General features: G+C 45.2%; 2 protein-coding genes across 2 annotated transcripts in view; both read left to right on the top strand.

Annotated features, from left to right (window-relative positions):
• Positions 1–6802, top strand: part of btbd11b (BTB (POZ) domain containing 11b) — a 53246-nt gene extending 46444 nt beyond the window's left edge. The window contains exons 11-17 of the mRNA XM_060060839.1: positions 87–265; positions 2206–2311; positions 2637–2739; positions 3402–3483; positions 3690–3758; positions 4230–4343; positions 4708–6802. Of these exons, the coding sequence (XP_059916822.1) occupies positions 87–265; positions 2206–2311; positions 2637–2739; positions 3402–3483; positions 3690–3758; positions 4230–4343; positions 4708–4917 (863 nt within the window). The 3' untranslated portion in view covers positions 4918–6802. The remainder of the gene's footprint in view (positions 1–86; positions 266–2205; positions 2312–2636; positions 2740–3401; positions 3484–3689; positions 3759–4229; positions 4344–4707) is intronic.
• A 1762-nt stretch (positions 6803–8564) lies between these two features.
• mlc1 (modulator of VRAC current 1) lies at positions 8565–15473 on the top strand. The gene is made up of 12 exons (XM_060060833.1): positions 8565–8944; positions 9584–10101; positions 10996–11085; positions 11420–11473; positions 11601–11702; positions 11937–12038; positions 12150–12221; positions 12304–12420; positions 13065–13121; positions 13525–13647; positions 13958–14119; positions 14687–15473. Exons 1-12 carry the CDS (start codon positions 8905–8907, stop codon positions 14762–14764), a joined length of 1515 nt encoding a protein of 504 aa, XP_059916816.1. The 5' UTR covers positions 8565–8904; the 3' UTR covers positions 14765–15473.
• The last annotated feature ends 272 nt before the right edge of the window (positions 15474–15745 follow it).

Below are 15745 nucleotides of genomic sequence, written 5' to 3'. Positions count from 1 at the left end.
GTGGAAAAATAGATTAGGACAAAGAACCCAGGGTGACGGGAGAGACTTGTCCCGTCGGTCTAGCCTTCTGCCACCACCTTCCCCAGGAGTCCCCTGGACGCTGCACACCTGGCTGGAGTCCCTGCGGACCTGCTTCCTGCAGCACCGCCGGCCGCTGATCCAGGGCCTGCTGAAGGAGTTCTGCTGCATCGAGGAGGAGGAGTACACCATGGAGCTCATCACCCACGGCATGCCCCTCATGTTCCAGATCCTCCGAGCCAGCAAGGTACTGATGGACCGGGATTTTAGTGGGGGGAGCGCGGGGAAGGATGGGGATGAGGTTAAGGGTGTGTGTTCAAGGGTGTGTGTTCCTCGTGCTTTATCACCACGTGTGTCCAGATTCATTGTCGATCATTTTGGTGGGGGGGAGGTGTCTAGTAAATCATAGAGAATGGAATAAGAACAATATTCAGTAAATCATCCTTCACATTGTCGCCAGGTACAGTTGTGTGCTGTCGCAATTATTCCCTAATTGCTTTCTCAACTATCTCAATCAGTCTGGAGTTATATGTGGCAACGTAGGGTTTTAACAATGCACTGCGAATGTCATCCCATCCGACTTTCTGTCTCTGCTTCAGCACCAAGTTTTGGTCGACTTCTGCTATCAAATCCACAGTTTTCCGTCTTCCTATAGTCCGGAGCAATAAGCCTAAATGGTTGTGATTTACGACACACTTGGACTCCCGGTCCCCCTTGCTCCTCATTAGTCTCCCTGCTGATTGCTGGGATAGGTGAGATGAGAGGACACACCGAACACTGCTGGCTGGGCCCCCTTCTATCATGTGTCTGCTACGCCTTGGCTGAGTTCTGCTGGGCTCAATGAGTTTTATACCCACGCACGCACACACGCATGCATATACTTGCACACACGCGCACATACGTGCACATACAGACACACACACACAAACATACGTGCACACACAAACACACCCACAAAAACACACACACACACACACACACACACGTGCACACACACACACACACACACACACACACACACACACACACACTCACTCACATACGTGCACACACACACCCACACACACACACACACACACACACACACACACACACACACACACACACACACACACACACACACACACACACATACATGCACACACACAAACACACACACTGATGCACCCACACAAACATACACATAAACACAAGCACGCCCAGACACCCACGTAGACAATCACACAACCCTTACATTTGGTGTCAGTCCCTGTTTGTGTCTTGACTGATCTATGGTGGGGCCAGTGACCCTCATCTCTCCTAGGGGCCTCAGGGACAACACTGACACAAGAACTTCAGAATAGAGGTCATCCTTCTATCCTCAGACTGCTGCTATAGACTTCCACTTCAATCCCTGCACATTCATAAATATGTAGCTAAAGGCTCAGCCATCACTCTGTGTGTGTGTGTGTGTGTGCGTTTGTGTGTGTTTTTTATTTAATTCTGCACTTGATAAACGACTCCATCCATCCACTTGATTGGGCCTCCGTGAATGCCGAGGATGTATTAAGAGGAGTGCTTTGCTGTGATGCAATGTGTCGACCCACACAGCACAGCCAGGACTCTGAGATAAATAAAGAAGGAATACTGCGGGATTGCATATTTGGTCGGCTCTTTCCGGATGGAGTACGTGATGGCAAAAAATGTAGTGGGTGTTGTGCATCAATGACAGCTGCAAGCCTGAGTGTGTGTGTGTGTGGGGAGGGATATGAAGTGGTGTATGCCAGTGATTTAGCTGGATCCTATTGTACCTCATGCTGACTTACAACCACACAAGCCACAGGAATGGGGGAGGACTGAAAATCATTTTTGCGTTTCGTTATTTATTCTGCGTTTGTGTGCATTTGTGTGTTTGTGCGTGTGTGTGTGTACGTGTATATGTGTGTGCATGTATGTGTGAGCGTGCATGTATGTGTGCCTGCTTTGATGTGTGTGTGTGTGTGTGTGTGTGTGTGTGTGTGTGTGTGTGTGTGTGTGTGTGTGTGTGTGTGTGTGCGCGCGTATGCATGCTTGTTGTATGTTTGCCTGTGTGTGTGTCTGTCTGCCTGTATGTGTGTGTGCGTGCGCCCGTGCCTGCTTGTGTTCATGTGTTTCTGTGGCTGTGTGTGTGTGCGTGTGTGTCTGTCTGCGTCTGTGTGTTTTTAACAGAACGAGGTGATCAGCCAGCAGCTGTCGGTGATCTTCACCCAGTGCTACGGGCCCTACCCTATTCCCAAACTCACCGAGATCAAGAGGAAACAGACATCCCGTCTGGGTGAGTGACATGTTCAACACTTTACCCATCCCAGGGAGAAGGAGAGAAACACGTGTTGAAAGGTTTTGCTATGTGTGACTTTAGGTGACAGCGTTTTATGCCATTCCCTCAGTTCCCCTTTTGCTGCCTTTATACGATGAGTTAATTCAATCAGCTGATGGGAAGAAGGGCTTGTTTTTGATGATTGAGAAAGAAAAGCTGCCTATGTGGTACATTATCTCGGGCGAAACACTCATGTAAAGAGGGGAAATAATGCCCCCTAGTGTATGAAAATATGATGCTACATGTAGGCATCATTTGGCTGTTGTCTGTTCATGTCTTTCAGATCCTCACTTCCTGAACAACAAGGACATGTCAGATGTTACCTTTCTGGTGGAGGGAAAACCCTTTTATGCACACAAAGTGCTCCTCTTTACAGCCTCCAACAGGTATAGAAATACATACAATATATCACAAAATATGAAGTCATTTTTATTTATTTGTATATTGGCAAATCACATTTCTGGGTTAGTGTGTGTGAATACATTTGATGTCCCTAAAAAGTAGCAAACAATTAATATGTACCTTTATTCTTATTTTGAAAGTCTCTCCATTTAAAATGTTTCAACCCAAAAAAGGCTTACAGTAGGAAAAACGTGTAGAAGACAGGAGATCACCAGCCTTTATCTGATACTTTGGGCACCTGCATCTCTCTGCTCATCCATCAGGCTCTCTCGATGCCTTGCCACTGAGATATGTCAGCGTGTATCTCACTCAACGGGACCACTAGATTTCACATTCAGCCCTGTCTTCATATGACGGAGAAGCAATGAAGTGTGCACCCCTGCTGACATGACCCATCGGGTAGAATATTTCAGAGCCTGATGTTGAGAGATTGTTTATAGACGCTCCTTGTTCGAAGGCACCACTGCTGCAAAAACAGTACGCCGTCTTAACACATTAATGACCCGTTGAATTACATTGCTTCGGCGTAAACTTTTTTCGTCAAACACCGCTAACATATCTCTGTGTCCCCCGCTCTCTTTCTCATCCTATTCCTAGTACCGTTCTGCACTTTTTATACCTTTGTGTTAATTCCTATATTTCCAAGGTTCAAGACTCTCCTAGCAAACCGGCCCTCAGGCGAAAATACTTGCATTGAAATAAGCCATGTCAAGTACCACATCTTTCAGGTAATTGAATACAATCAGAGCTGTACACAAGTGTGCACATTGCTTCACTCTATGCATACACTTTCAAATTAAATGTATACATATATGTATACTGTATAAGAGACAGTGTGTCGTTATTTCCATAGCAACATCCATTGTAAGCCTAGGCAATGATCGCCTTATATAGTCTATTTTGGGCTGTATTTATATTGATTGGATGGTTGCAGCTGGTGATGCAGTACTTGTACTTTGGTGGAACCGACGCCGTTCACATTCGGAACACGGACGTGATGGAGGTGAGCTCGTCGTTCCAAATATTTCGCTTTACCTCATTCATTAATATAAGCTATCACATATTGTTTAAATACTTTCTTGCCAGCCATCCAGGTGGCTCGCCAGCCGGGGTTTAATGATCCCCCACAGAATTGGCATTGCGACTTCCTATGAACATATGATCACAATGACTTTGACTGCTGATCTAACACGCGGTGATTTGCACATTAGAAACGTTGTTAAGCCTTGTTACCAAAACATGTTGTTAGACACTCTCATGCAGGAAATAACCCATGAGTCATTAGTTTTAATTGGAGTCTGAAGAGTAGCTTGTTATTATGTTCATTCATATGTTGATAATTAACTGGGTATTTCTTGCTATCCTAGTTTCATGAACCACAATGGAAGTGGGCGGTCAGCCATTGTCTTTTAGGCAGAGGACAAACTGTGTGTTTTGAGGTTTTCCCTGATACCCTTTGTTCATCGCAACACAGCTCCTCTCGGCGGCCAAGTTCTTCCAGCTGGAAGCTCTGCAGAGGCACTGCGAGATCATCTGCTCCAAGAACATCAACACAGAGACGTGCGTGGAGCTCTACAATCACACCAAGGTACCTGGACATCTACAGCTGGTTCTCTGAGGAAGTAGCTGACAAGAAGCTATATATAAACATGAGGAGGAATAATCTATAGCTTCTTATGTAGGCTGTGCATGGCGCTCACATAGGTAGTTATTCAGGTCACTTGAGCTAATATGCATGTGCGTATCTGTGCTATGTCCCCCCCGCCCATGGTATGTACATGCTTTGAATGAAAGCATCAGTCAGAGGACTTTACAAAGATATATTGGTGTCGGAATGTTTGCGATTGAAAATCAACAACCGCAACAACAAAAAGAACGAAAAAAGAACAAACCTCACTTTCTTCACAACCTGTGATGAATATCATACAAGGCTTCTCCTTTGTGCTCCGCAGTTCCTGGACGCCCCAGAGCTGGCGTCCTACATCGAGGGCTACTTCCTGAAGAACATGGTGATCCTCATCGAGCTGGAGCCCTTCAAACAGCTGCTGTACGACACACCCCCAGAAAGCCCCGGCGGTGACATCCTGCAGGAGCTGGAGAAAACGCTAGCGGTCCGCATCCAGTCCATCCACCTCTCCTCCTCCAAGGGATCCATCGTTTGAGCCTCCCCCCCAAATCCACCACCACCACCACGCCTCCTCTTTCCTCTTATAGACCACAGGACAGATCATGGAAATGATTCATATTCTGCAGGACTGCCTATCCTCCAGCGATGGATACACTGTCAAGAGGGTGAAAATGACAAACACAAAAAGAATAATGGGAGTTACAGACTGCCGCAGCTGCAATGTGTGTCGCTGTGAATGTCATTGAAATGCTAATTAGTTTTTACCTTTCAGCATAGATTTAGTGAACCATCTGTCCGCCGGCTCTGTTGCTATAAGACTTTTGCTATGCACTACTACATAAAGGTCGCCGTCGTTACAACATTGCTACTTTATAACCTACTGTTTGATGGTAGCAGTTGTTGGTAATGCATCGGAACCAAGCAGAACTGTAATGTAGGAACTTTAAAGAGAATTGTAAGGGAAGAGCAGAAGGACAAAAAAGCTTCAGTACAGCTCTGTTGGATTAGCAAGCTAGTCTACAGCATTGTGTCGCTAGTGTTTTCTGGTAGAAAAGCAAGAGCCGTCGACACAACCCATTAGCATTGTCCGCTGTAGTTTAAAGGTATGACAGTGAAACATTCCAATATTTTTTTAAGTCAAGCAGTCGTTGTTGTTTCTTAGTAGTAGGCCGATTCTACTGCAGGTCGTATAGTTATGTAAGAAAATATATAATGCTTTCCTCTCTTCTTGTCCACAACACCTATCCAAAAATAAGTAGCAATTGTATTATTTCTCTTTGTTTAATACAATGGTACACAAAGAAAAACTGTCATTAGTATCGTTGAACAATCAAGTATTTGAACTTCACTTGCAGTTACATTATCTAAACTAATGCTTCTTTACAAACCAGGACAAACGGATATATACCAATCATGTGACTAAAGCAAACTAAGGAAAATCAAGCAAATTAATTGTGGTAATCAAGACACTTTCCTTGCTCCTTTTATGGTGTAAATATTGTTCATATGTAAGTTAATGTACATATATATAGCCACAGATGTTTTCTCATGTCTTACCATTATAAACTTGTAAACAGTAAGCTGTACAAAGGCTACTTTTAAAGTAACTCTCTGTTAAAGCGTTGCATGTCAGAGGTATGACTGTTTTTGTATTTCTGTTTTAGTTTTAGACGATGCTTAAAGAGATGCATGGACACGATGAAAAGGAAAGGACGGGAAAATTGTGAACATATTTTTGTTGTCTGCATGATGTGTGTCTCGATGTGTTTCAACCAAACGTTGTGTTTCGGTTGTTTGAAAGGGATTGAAAGTCGAAACCATTTGAGGAAATACCTTGGGCATTTCCGTGGTGAAAGCATACGCTGCTTAGCTGTGTTTTTCAGGGATTGTTAAATCACATCAAATGTATACAATGTGTGACCTTTAATGTGTTTTGTCTCTAAAGATTAATATAAAGAAGGCTGTATGAGGTGAGATTCCTTTGGCTATGATACTGCAACAGAACAACACAAGGTAGAATTTGTTTTGTTTGGTAGCAGTTGTAGCATCTGTGGTCCTTTGCTCATGTTTATTTTTTTTAATCAAAGGCATTGTTGCTCTCAATTGTTCACACGAATTAAATCATGTTATGGAAATCCGACTACTAAACGCTCAGACAAGACAACACACACACACTTTTTGATTCTAATCATCTTCTGGAATGGGCATACAAAAAGGGAATTATACCTGTCTGTGGGTGAGGGAACACACTCAAGTAGATAGCCATTGAGAGGTACTTGTTGCTCCTAAGTTATAGAGAACTAATTTAAGTGTTTAGGGGGACAAAAATGTTTTCATCATTGTTCATCATAACAAAAATCAATCATTCAATCCCCCCTACCCCAGCACTGCTATCAATAAATTGCTGCATAGGGCTACAATAGATCCTTTGCTTCCTTCTATTACAGTGTGTAGCGTTTGGGAGTCTATCTAGACTGACAAAAGCTAAATTAGCCCTGATGATTGATAGCATTGATTTTCATTGACAGTCCTGCTTGCCCTGGGCTGGGGGCCAACCTGTTCCAGATGGAGCCACGTGCGAGCACTACTTCAGCAGCGCTATACGCTCATTCATTCTCTGCTTCATGAGTGTCAAAAAACATAAGGACAACGCAAACCCAATGTCTTGTTCTGCCCTCCCTAGATAAAGAGGAGAGAATGACTGTTAGAGACCATAGGGCGACCTTTGTATTATTATTGACGTCCAAGACGCCCAAGTCTAATCAATCAAAATAGAGCGGCCAAATGCAAGTTTCAAATGATAGTCAACAAAGGCCAATCTACAATAATATGTAGTTCTGTGTGTGTGTGTATGTGACTTTGATTTTGTGTGTGCGTCTGTGTGTATGTGTGTGCCTGTCTGTGTGTATGTGTTGGGGATTGCGTGCGTGAGTTTGAGTGTGTGTGCGTGTGCGTGCATGTTAAACTAGGCAGCAGGGGCAGAATAAAGGTGAAGTATGGGTGACAGCCGTTGTCAAGTAGGCTAGTTACCATAGTTACCACCACTGCCCAACAACAATGTCTCACGGAATGTGCTGCCATGTGAAAGACTGAATGCAATCCAGGGCAGACACACTTGCCTCTGTGAATACATTAGTACAAAGTAACTGAGGTGAGGCACAGACGTACGCTGACCCACTGTGACACACATATTCAACCGCACACACACACGCACGCATGCTCGCACGCACACACGCATAGACACAAACACACACACACTCTTGCACGCAAACACACACGCAAAAACACACACACGCACACACACGAACACACACACACTCTTGCACGCAAACACACAAGCACACACACACAGGCACACACACTCTCTGTCTCACTCTCTCACTCATACACACACACACATACTGTAACGCGACACATTTCCTGAGTTCAACACTAACAACTACTTATCCGTGCAGAACTTGGAAACGACGGAATCGAGCCAAACGCCTTTTGTTAAAGCCCAGTTTGGCCATTTAGACTTAATGGGCCTGGTTGGTTGGCTGACGTAACTACAGGCAGTGTAATAACAAGAGGAGACCCAGAGAGGGGGACACCGAGGGGGGGGGGGGGGGGACGGACGTTTGGGGCAATGTTCCTGTTGATTATTTCCCAGAGTCCGTTAGGTGTGTCTTTGTTTAGTATTCTGCAACAGTCCCACGGGCTCAGCGTGTTGCCCCAGTGCGTGTACTGTATAAATACCCCTCACACCGTGCGTTCCTGGGAACTCAAACTGGAATGTCTGAAAATTGGGTCCCTTAGTCTGTATGTGCTCCGCGAGTGGGTTGAAACACGGAGCGAGAGAGAGAGAGAGAGAGAGAGAGAGAGAGAGAGAGAGGGGGCGAGAGAGAGAGGGCGAGAGAGAGAGAGAGAGAGAGAGAGAGAGAGAGAGAGAGGCGAGAGAGAGAGAGAGAGAGAGAGATCAGAGATGAAAACTGATGAAAACTAGCCTCCTAGGCTAACTCTGGCTCACTTACATTTTGAATGTTGATTAGTGTGCAATGTCCCTGAACTAAACCAATAAAATAAAATAAATAGAGAGGGTACATGGGGGAGATCAGAGAGGGTACATGGGGGAGAGAGAGAGTAGCAGGGGTGTTATGCCCCAGTGAGAACTCCCCCCTGAGTGAGCCCCTTCATGCCCCCCTCTTTGTCATTCACCGCCCGTCGTCCTCTGGCAGAGAGTGCACGGCTCACACAAGAGCACTTTGTGTTTGTTCCATGCTTTGAACAGGGAAAAAAACGCTTCACTTCTTTTTCATGAACATCGGACAGGACAGAGCAGGAGAGAGAGAGAGCGAGCGAGCGAGGAGTAAAGAGAGAGTGGGCGAGAGGGAGAGATAGAAAAAATAAGTAGAGAATCCAAGATTAAGGAGAAAGCAGGGTGAAAAAATGAGGAGAGGCAAGGGGAGAGATGGGTGGTGGAGGCAACCGGAGACAACACACTAAGTGTCCTCTGAGCGGGTGAGGGATTAGACCTACTTCAATGAAAATACTCGGACAGGAACAGGCGTGCAACACAACAGGTAAGTGGACAACGTGTATCTCTGCTATAGCCTACTAAAAAAAAGAAAGTGGTTTTAGAGAGTCCTGCACGTCCTTGGCAACCGATAGTCATTAAATAGTTGAAGCCTGAAGCTGAAGCAAGCGTTGTGTGTTTTAGTTTGTTGGCTCTGAGGGGAGAGGAGGCTGGGAAGAGGGTTGTTTTTCAAATGCACGGTTCAGTAGCCCCTAATGCTGCTTCTCATTCCCTTTAATGCAACATTCATTGATTTTGTTTTGGATGCCGTGCTCAAATTACCTCATACTTTTACTGTCAACTTCCCCAAAGTAGCTCATAACTTTCTGAGAGCTTCATGATTGTATTAGGGATAATGTATTGCTATTGAGTTGTCGTTGTTGCCACAGTATAAAAACTGCTGCCTCACAAGTAGAGGCTGACATCAGATGGTCCCTGTGTATTAAGCCCTGGGTCAAATGTTCAATGTACCCCTTCACTACTCGGAGAGATTAAAGAAGAAAACAACAACATGATTGTTGGGAGGGGAACCCCCTGCTTGGTTTTCGATCCCAGTTAAGCGTCAAAACACACTACAAACTCAAATGTCACTCAATAAGCTGTCGTCCTCGCCATCATCTCACCAGCACTCCCACTCCCTCCTCAGAAGCCGCTACGATAGCGTGCGGTCCAGTTTGGATCCCCCCGCACCGCCACCCCGCCACCCCGCCTGCCGTCCGCACCATGCAGCGAGACGAGCTGTCGGCCCGCCGCGACCCGGAGTTCACCTACACCCACATGGCTGTCATGGAGCGGGGTACTCTGGAGCGGGGCAGCCTGGAGCGGGGCAGCCTGGAGCGGGGCAGCCTGGAGCGGGGGAGCCTGGAGCGGGGGAGCCTGGAGCGGGGCAGCCTGGAGCGGGGGATTGTGGTGATGGGCATGGGTGGTGGTGGTGGTGGGGGCGGTGGTGGTGGAGGAAGCTGTAGCGGGACCCTGGAGAGGCGGAGTGCCGACCGGGGGCGCGAGAGGTCCCACGAGAGGGGCGTGGTCGTGGAACAGGAGCGGCCGGAGCGCGACAGCTACACGGTGGACGTGAGGGCCAGTGACCTACAGCTGGACGAGCCCAGGACCATGAGGCACGCCTGCTTCAGCTGCAGGGCCTGGCTGTACAGCGTGCTCATTGGGGTGAGAGAGAGAGAGAGAGAGAGAGAGAGAGAGAGAGAGAGAGAGAGAGAGAGAGGGGGGGGGGGGGGGGGGGAATGTTAGAGGGGACACGGGAGACGCACTGCTCGGTTGGGTGCCCCACAAATTGGATGGATTTGGTATTTCTGAGAGCTTTCTTTTGAAATTTGAGTAGGATCCAGCAGTGATTAATAGGCTATTTGCACAGAGGCGTCATCGTCAGATAATCACAGGTGTCACCCGGATGTCATAGCCCTGCTGTTTGAATCTATCTACCTGTGCCCTGACACGTAAAAGGAGCAGACCTGTAACTATGTGATGAGAAACACCTTTGGTTTTCCCAAGATGACGTCTCAGTGAAAAGGGTAAATTGTGTGTTGTGCTTCGTGTTGTATAACGAGGAGAAAAAGCAAGATGAAATTTGATTGAACCATAACATCATTAAGCTCTGTTGTGGTGTTATTTTAGTGTGCCTGCTTTTACAAAATCCATAGCAGAATAAACCAGTAAACTTGTTTATGAAACATTTTTGTAGGAAAAAGGAGTCGGCTAAATAACAAGGGAAAAGAAGAGTGGGCACAGTTGAGGAAGATGCAATGAGCATTGCTTACAGTTGTCAAGAATGGATCCAATTCCTCAATATGTTGTGATTTTTTTGTTTGTTTAATCAAAATGTACAAAGTGTGTCCCTAGTTTGTCTATGTATGTTTCTATGTTTCTTTTGTGTGTCACATTGCCTGTGGCATTTTGACTTATCATTGTGTGTGTGTGTGTGTGTGTGTGTGTGTGTGTGTGTGTGTGTGTGTGTGTGTGTGTGTGTGTGTGTGTGTGTGTGTGTGTGTGTGTGCGCGTGTTTTCACATGTGTATGTGTATGGGTATATGTGCATCCACCCTAGGGAAGTCTGCTGATAGTGTCTGGTTTCTCTCTGTACCTGGGCAATGTCTTTCCTGTTGCTATGGATTACCTGCGTTGCGCTGCAGGCTCTGTAAGTGACCATCTCACACAAGTGTAAATTGCCCATATCTGAAATAGAAGCAGGCAGAAGAAGAAGCAGCTATGACTCTGATTGGTTGCACACACACACACACACACACGCACACACACACACACACACACACACACGCACACACGCACGCACACACGCACACACACACACACACACACACACACACACACACACACACACACACACACACACACACACACACACACACACACACACACACACACACACACACACACACACACACACACACACAATGAAATGGTGTTACACTTGTACCGTTGCCAATTCCAAATGTGATGTGTTATTTTTATAGGGCATCCCTGCAGCCTTTGCTAGTTTTGCCATTGCCAAAAACAGACATGTTGCAGTAAGTTGGTTTTAATTATGCATATAACTTCTCGTAAAGGTTTCATTATACATATATTTTGGTTAAAGTAATTATGCATTAAACATTATACACCAAGTGTTTGTTTACATATTTGTTCCTTCCTCAGGTGGCTGATTTCCAGGTGATCTATGTATCCACCTTTGCTGTGACAACCACCTGTCTGGTTTGGTTTGGCTGCAAACTGGTCTTGAGTCCATCTGCTGTTAATGTAAATCCCTTGCATAAATGTGTTTGCTTACCTAGTTCCTTTTACATCTCCTTGTGTGCTCAAATAATTCACCCTTCCGTCGTCCTAAATCCCAGCAACAGTTGAGCTAAAATCAATTAGAATATATATTCGATTTTTTCATAGCGCCTTTCGTCATGACCCAAGGCACTAGAAACCCAGATTTAGTTTCTACTTAAAAGCTTGTTCCACGTGTCCTCCCGAAACACCCTTCAGATCAACTTCAACCTGGTCCTGATGAGCTTGCTGGAGGTGTTGATGGCCTGTACTGTCATCCTGTCCGCTCGCTCGGCAGAGGACTGCTGCTGCCACAAAAAGGTTCTTCCTCCCCTTCCTCGCTTGCTCCCGATGTCCCTCTCATGCCACCATGACTTGTGTCCTCAAACCCATGCGCCTCTGTGTGTTTGTTCCTTTCCCACATGATGTCAGCCAGCCACATTCGACTCGGCCCTGGTGTTCACCCCCGCAGTCTTCCCCACGCGAGTGCTTAAGGCATACTCGGTGAGTCAAGTCAATTTCCGGAAGATGCGGCTTTTCTCTGATGCGTTTCACTCCATGAGGTGTTGTTGTTCCACTGTAACAGGTCATTGAGGTGATTGTGGGAATCTCGGCTGTATTCGGAGGCATCATCGCTCTCAACATGGACGCGCTGCAACCCGGCCCCTACCTGTCTGTCACCTTCTTCTGGATCCTGGTCGCTGTAGGTTTCTCTCCGGGTCTTTCAATGACAATCGTGTCTCACTTGAGGGAGTACACAAAAATGCCATACGTGACCTTAGTGTAAGGACATCAACTGTGTTAAAGCATATCATGGCAAAACACTGAAATGTAACAGACTGCACTTCCTGCCTGGTGTCCTTTCATTATTCATTAATTGTACCTTGCTACGATAATGAAATTATCCTGCAATGTATAATGGTCGAGAAGATATCGATTTTGCACAAAGCAAAGTCTGTGATGCTTTATACCTCAATTTTCAATAATGGCTAATTAAACCCACAACAGTTTAACAATCAAAACTAATTGCGTAAGAAATTAAATGCATTCACAGATCACAGATTATTATTACACTACTGGTTTACTTTACATCATTAACAGCACTTTAATGTAATAAATAGCCAGAGATGTAAAGTATTGCAATGCAAATATACTACTATAGGTTACAGGTTACAGGTTACAGCTTTATGACTCTTTATGACTCTATGATGTTGTAAACTTAATTCAATGATGGTCATGTTAAATGTTGGGTCTATAACGGGCTTTAAATGAATAATTGAAATTTAATTGCTTAGTCTCGCGAAAGCCTTACTGCAGACCTTTGCTTTTATTCTGCCTCTCTCACAGTGTTTTCCCAGTGCCATCGCCAGTCATGTTGTGTCTGAATACCCAAACAAATGTCTGGTAAGAACCCTGCCTTCTTCTTATTTAAAGAATTTCCCTCTGAGAAGGTAAGCATTCCTCTGATAATGTCACTGGCTTTTATTTCAAAGGCAACCCACTGCAACTTCCAATAAAATCCAAAATAATGAAAAAAATCCTGTGTCCACCTTTATCAACCTGTAAGTAAATCAATATCAAGCTTAGTCCTCGGCCGAAAGGCCCCAAACAACCATGGTGAACACCCTTTGTGTATGGCTCATTTCATTAAGATTACCTCAGGTTACCAGATCTGGTTCTCTCTTAGTAATTCTCTAATCTCCGACGTTCACCGCCGCTAAATGAGTCTCTGTTCGTTCCACAGCCTGCCTCTGATCCCCGGTTCCTCCCTGGTCTTTAACCTATCAGTACCGCCTTCCTCCTCCAGGTGGAGGCGCTGATCGCTATCAGCAGTGTGACGTCCCCCCTGCTCTTCTCCGCCTCTGGTTTCCTGTCCTGCAGTGCTCTCAGCTTCGTTGAGATCTTCCTGCAGGAAGTGCCCACGTCTAAGGTGGTTGTGTCTTTGTATGTGTGATACTTAGAATAGATGGATGTTGTTCAGAAGCGGATACAGATACAGACAGACGCACACATTGACAGAACTCATAGATTACTTGATGTGAGAATTCAATCAGCTTTAGTTGACCCTTGACTGTAGTGATTATAATTGGTTGTTTGTGTTCTGTATGTGTGTTTGTGTGTGTGTGTGTGTGTGTGTGTGTGTGTGTGTGTGTGTGTGTGTGTGTGTGTGTGTGTGTGTGTGTGTGTGTGTGTGTGTGTGTGTGTGTGTGTGTGTGTGTGTGTGTGTGTCTCTGCTCCAGCAATCCTATGACATCCTGCTGCTGATCCTGATGCTGCTGCTGCTGGTGCAGGCGGTCCTCACGCTGGCCACCGTGGTGCACTGTGCCGCCTACAAGAGCCAGCTGCGCAGAGGGGCTCCCGTGTGGGAGGAGCGTCTCCGCTCTCCATCCAGGCTCTCCAAGGTACCAGCCATGAAATATTTAGACCAGACAACCCAGTGTGTGTGAACAACCCAGCACAGGGAACAAGATGGACCAGACCCCATCTGACTTAGCAAGACTGGACTAGCATATAGACTGGAGTAAGCAATAGACTCAACAGGATTAAAATATAGACTGTACTTGGACTTGACGATATTTTAGACTGGAGAAAGCCACTGACATGTCTTGACTGGAATATAGACTGGACCAAGCTATAGACTTGGACTTGACTAGAATATAGACTGGACTAAGCGATTGACTCGACTTGACTAGAATATAGGCTTGATTAAGCTATAGACTTGTCTTGACTAGAATGTAGACTAGACTAAGCTATAGGCTTGACTTGACTACAATACAGACTGGACTATAATGTAGACTTGACTTGACTAGAATACACAGGATACTATAGGGTAGAACAATTGCTATGTATCACACAATCTTTGAATAAAACAAGGAACTAAGATAATTCTGCTGCATCTCAATCCCCCCCTCCCCCCTGTTTTCCGTTTTGTCCTCTTTCTTGTCATCTCCATTCTGCTTCCACTGCAGCAAGCGTCCAATGGAACGATCCGTGACTTTGACAAAGACAGGGCATGGAAGTCAGTGGTGGTCCAAATGGCTCAGTGAACCCTTTTAAAATGGAATGAATGCAGAGATGGAGAATATTCATGTGTGTGTGACGACAATTGCACGAACTGCATGAGAGAAAGAGAGAGAGAGAGAGAGAGAGAGAGAGAGAGAGAGAGAGAGAGAGAGAGAGAGAGAGAGAGAGAGAGAGAGAGAGAGAGAGATGGATGTGTTCATTTCATTTGCGTCCAATGTGATGACTAGAAGTAATTCTTTATTCCTGTGCTTTTAGAATGTCGATGCGTGCAGAAACAGTTGACATTAAGCAAGGTGCAAAGTCAAAGGGTTAATGTAAACAGATTAATTAAAGACCCTAATTTGCATACAAATTGAATTTAATGCACTGTGGCTCCTTAAAACAAGTTTATAAAGGTCTAGAATAGAAAAGAACATATTGTTCCACACAATGGGAAACTGCTCGAAGGGGTTATCATAAGAAAGATATGTACAAATATCGATGACAGAATCGTTTTACATAAGGTATTTTTAAAAATGTAAGAAAAAGATATATCAAGCATTTTGGATGATATGTCATCGATAAGCAATGTCATCAAAAACGTTGAGTAATTATTTATTTTGCTGTCAGGGTAGAGTTGTTTTTATTTTAAAGGCCGCAGGCTCTCTGTTCATGCCAAGTCTACTGTTGACCAACAAGCCTTGGGCGCTGTTTCCCTTGCATATAGACAATAAATATATTTCTAACTTTAAACCTGTATTGTTTTATACGTTTTTTCTTTTCATTTTATAGCAAGCGTATCTATTATATACCATGCATTGTGCACCCCTCTATTTGGTCAGTAAACCATTAAGATTGTTCTACTGTTCCCAAGCTTGAGCCTCCCTGTGTTCCGCAAGGTGAGTTGTGTCACCATGTCAGGTTCAACATTCACTAACGTCTTGCACTTTGCAAGAACGTTCCCGCATCGCTTCTGTGGAATCAGCACCAAGGACAGCAGCAACTGCCAATAAGGACCGTGTCGG

Source organism: Gadus macrocephalus, chromosome 9, assembly GCF_031168955.1.
Source record: "Gadus macrocephalus chromosome 9, ASM3116895v1".
In the NCBI taxonomy this organism is placed as follows: Eukaryota; Metazoa; Chordata; class Actinopteri; order Gadiformes; family Gadidae; genus Gadus; species Gadus macrocephalus.
Note: the sequence above shows the minus strand (reverse complement) of the source record. Positions and strands in the feature narration are given on the sequence as shown.